This window comes from Gekko japonicus, unplaced genomic scaffold, assembly GCF_001447785.1.
Source record: "Gekko japonicus isolate JY-2015 unplaced genomic scaffold, Gekko_japonicus_V1.1 scaffold6636, whole genome shotgun sequence".
In the NCBI taxonomy this organism is placed as follows: domain Eukaryota; kingdom Metazoa; phylum Chordata; class Lepidosauria; order Squamata; family Gekkonidae; genus Gekko; species Gekko japonicus.
The window spans coordinates 1-2,761 of NW_015166650.1; the positions used below are offsets into that span (position 1 = coordinate 1).

A 2,761-nucleotide genomic window follows, 5' to 3' on the forward strand; every position below is an offset into this window, starting at 1 on the left:
GAAAAGTAAAAACGTCAAATGCTGACACCGCTATTAAATAATCCAGTGGGGAGATGGTAGCGTTTGGGCGGGAGACAGTGCTTTGTTGAAATAAGGGAAAGCCGTTGGTGAAGTCTGCCACTGTTAAATGACATCGACAGTACCTTTCTTAATGGAAAACCATGTTAGAACAAGTTTGGTGTAGTGGTTAAGTTCACAGACTCTAATCTGGGAGAACCGGGTTTGATTCCCCACTCCTCCACTTGCACCTGGCTGGATGGACCTGGGCAATCTGATAAGAGCTGTCCTTGAAAAAGAGCAGTTTCTGTCCAGAGCTCTCTCAGCCCCACCCGCCTCACAGGGTGTCTGTTGTGGGGAGGGGAAGGGAAAGGAGTTTGTCAGCCGCTCTGAGACACCTGTGGGTAGTGAAGGGCGGGGTATACATCCAATCTCTTCTTCTCTTCTTCTTCTTAGAAGAACATGATTTTGTAGCTGGCAGTGGTCCCAAACAGTACACTTAAATGTCCTTCTTTGCACTAGGTGTCCCGAAATGCTTTGGGCGCATCGTTCGTTGCGACAAGGAACCTCCATGCCTCCAAAGCGGGCCTGCAGAAAACTGGTGAGTCCAAATGAATGCCAGCGTGGCTTTGCTGGTAAAGGAGTTTGAGCTGGTGATGGCCACAGATCCTTGCCCTACTAGTTCCCACCGTCGGGATGCTTGAGTTTGACCTTTTGCCCTTTATCACTGGCTCTGCTTCTTGCAGCAGCTATATAGTGGCATCCATTTTGTGTCTGCGCCCGTCATGCTTTGTCAGAACTCCAGAGGTGCCGGCAAGTTCAGGAAGGTTGGGGACTCCTGCCTTACTCCCTGGGAAGCCACCGCCATCTTCTTCTTCCCCACCCCCCCCCCCCCCGCCTTCTGCTTGTTTAGAAAATGTACACGCTGCCCCTCCAAAGACCTTGTGGAATTGGAAGAGTCAGTAGGGTGTGAATTACTCGTGGCTCTCCCACAGTTGTGTGCGCATCTTAATAAGGCTCCTCCAGAGCCGCGATCCATGATGTAAGAAATGACTAAACTTCATTATCCTCCCATAAATTTTGCCAGGCACTGCTGAAGTATCATCTATCCTTGAGGAACGCATTCTTGGTGCTGATACCTCTGCCGAGCTGGAAGAAACGGGGCGCGTTCTCTCCATTGGTGACGGTATCGCCCGCGTGTACGGCCTGCGGAATGTTCAGGCGGAAGAAATGGTTGAGTTTTCTTCTGGGCTGAAGGCAAGTTCTCTCCTCTTTGCAGCCATTTTTGTAGTAAATACAGTAGCTGTTCTTAGGTTCAAGATTTTTCCTTGCCTGTTAGATTGCGGATGTCCTAAATGCAAAGGGGGTGAAAGGCTTGGCGTGAAAATCACGGAAGATTGGGTTTAAGGTCAGTGGTGGGGAGGGACTCAGCTTGGTGGAAGGGGCCATACAAACCATCTTGTCCAGCCCTCTTGGCCAATGCAGGATCAGCCTAAACATCCCTGGCAAGTGTTTGTCCAGCCGTTGCTCGAAAACTGCCAGGGGGAGCTCACCACTTCCCTAGGCAGCCGATTCCACCGCTGAACTACTCTTACAGTTTAAAATTTAAAAAAAAGAACCCTAATATCCAGCCAGGACCTTTCTGCCTGTAATTTAAGCCCATTATTGCGAGTCCTGCCTTCTGCTGCCAAGACGAACACCTCCCTAGGCAGCCGATTCCACTTCTGAACTACTCTTACAGTTAAAAAAAAAAATAATAATCCTAATATCCAGCCAGGACCTTTCCGCCTGTAATTTAAGCCCATTATTGCAAGTCCTGTCTTCTGCTGCCAACTAACACCTCCCTGCCCTCCTGTAAGCGGCAGCCTTTCAGATACTTCAAGAGAGCAATCGTGTGCTTCCCCCCCCCCTTTTTTGAACTAAACATTTTTTTTAATGGGAGAACTGTGAAGCACATTGAAGCTGCCTTCTACTGAATCAGACCCTCGGTCCATCAAAGTCAGTATTGTCTACTCAGACTGGCAGCGGCTCTCCAGGGTCTCAGGCTAGGGTCTTTCACATCACCTCCAGTCTGCTCCTTTTAACTAGAGATGCCAGGGATTGAACCTGGGACCTTCTGCCTGCCAAGCAGAGGCTCTGCTAGTGAGCCACAGCCCCCCGCCCTTTGGGGAGTGCTGAAAAATCTTGCCGTAGGCATATGTAATATTTTCAAGATTTCTTTAAAAAATTGCCCGTAAATAAGCTTGGCAACTCTGAATATGTTATAGCATATTAAATAATGCATTATCGGAGGGTTCAGTGTTTTCCTAGCTTAATATCCAAGTCTAGTTTACTATCCAAGCATGCTGGCAATCCCACTTACTGTGATTTTTATAAGAGATTTTTATATAGAACCAGTTTAGTGTAGTGGTTAAGTGCGCAGACTCTAATCTGGGAGAACCGGGTTTGATTCCCCAGTCCTCCACTTGCACCTGGCTGGATGACCTTGGGCAAGCCATGGTTCTGAAAACAGCTGTCCTTAAAAAAGAGCAGTTTCTGTCAAGAGCTCTTTCAGCCCCACCTACCTCACAGGGTGTCTGTTGTGGGGAGGGGAAGGGAAAGGAGTTTGTAAGCCGCTCTGAGACACCTTTGGGTAGTGAAGGGCAGGGTATAAATCCAATCTCTTCTTCTTCTTCTTCTATCTGTGCATTGCACCCCCACCCCCACCCCGTAATATACAAAAAACCTTACACATGTGCCTGCATTACACCCTTCATAATGCGGA

The 2,761-nt window shown here is 48.4% G+C and overlaps 1 protein-coding gene across 1 annotated transcript in view; it reads left to right on the plus strand.

The window, feature by feature from the left end:
* Positions 1-519: 519 nt before the first annotated feature.
* ATP5A1 (ATP synthase, H+ transporting, mitochondrial F1 complex, alpha subunit 1, cardiac muscle) overlaps positions 520-2,761 on the plus strand; it is a gene marked incomplete at its 5' end in the record, with an annotated part of 20,815 nt that continues 18,573 nt past the window's right edge. Inside the window, 2 exon segments of the mRNA XM_015412412.1 lie at positions 520-598; positions 1,085-1,254. Of these exon segments, the coding sequence (XP_015267898.1) occupies positions 520-598; positions 1,085-1,254 (249 nt within the window).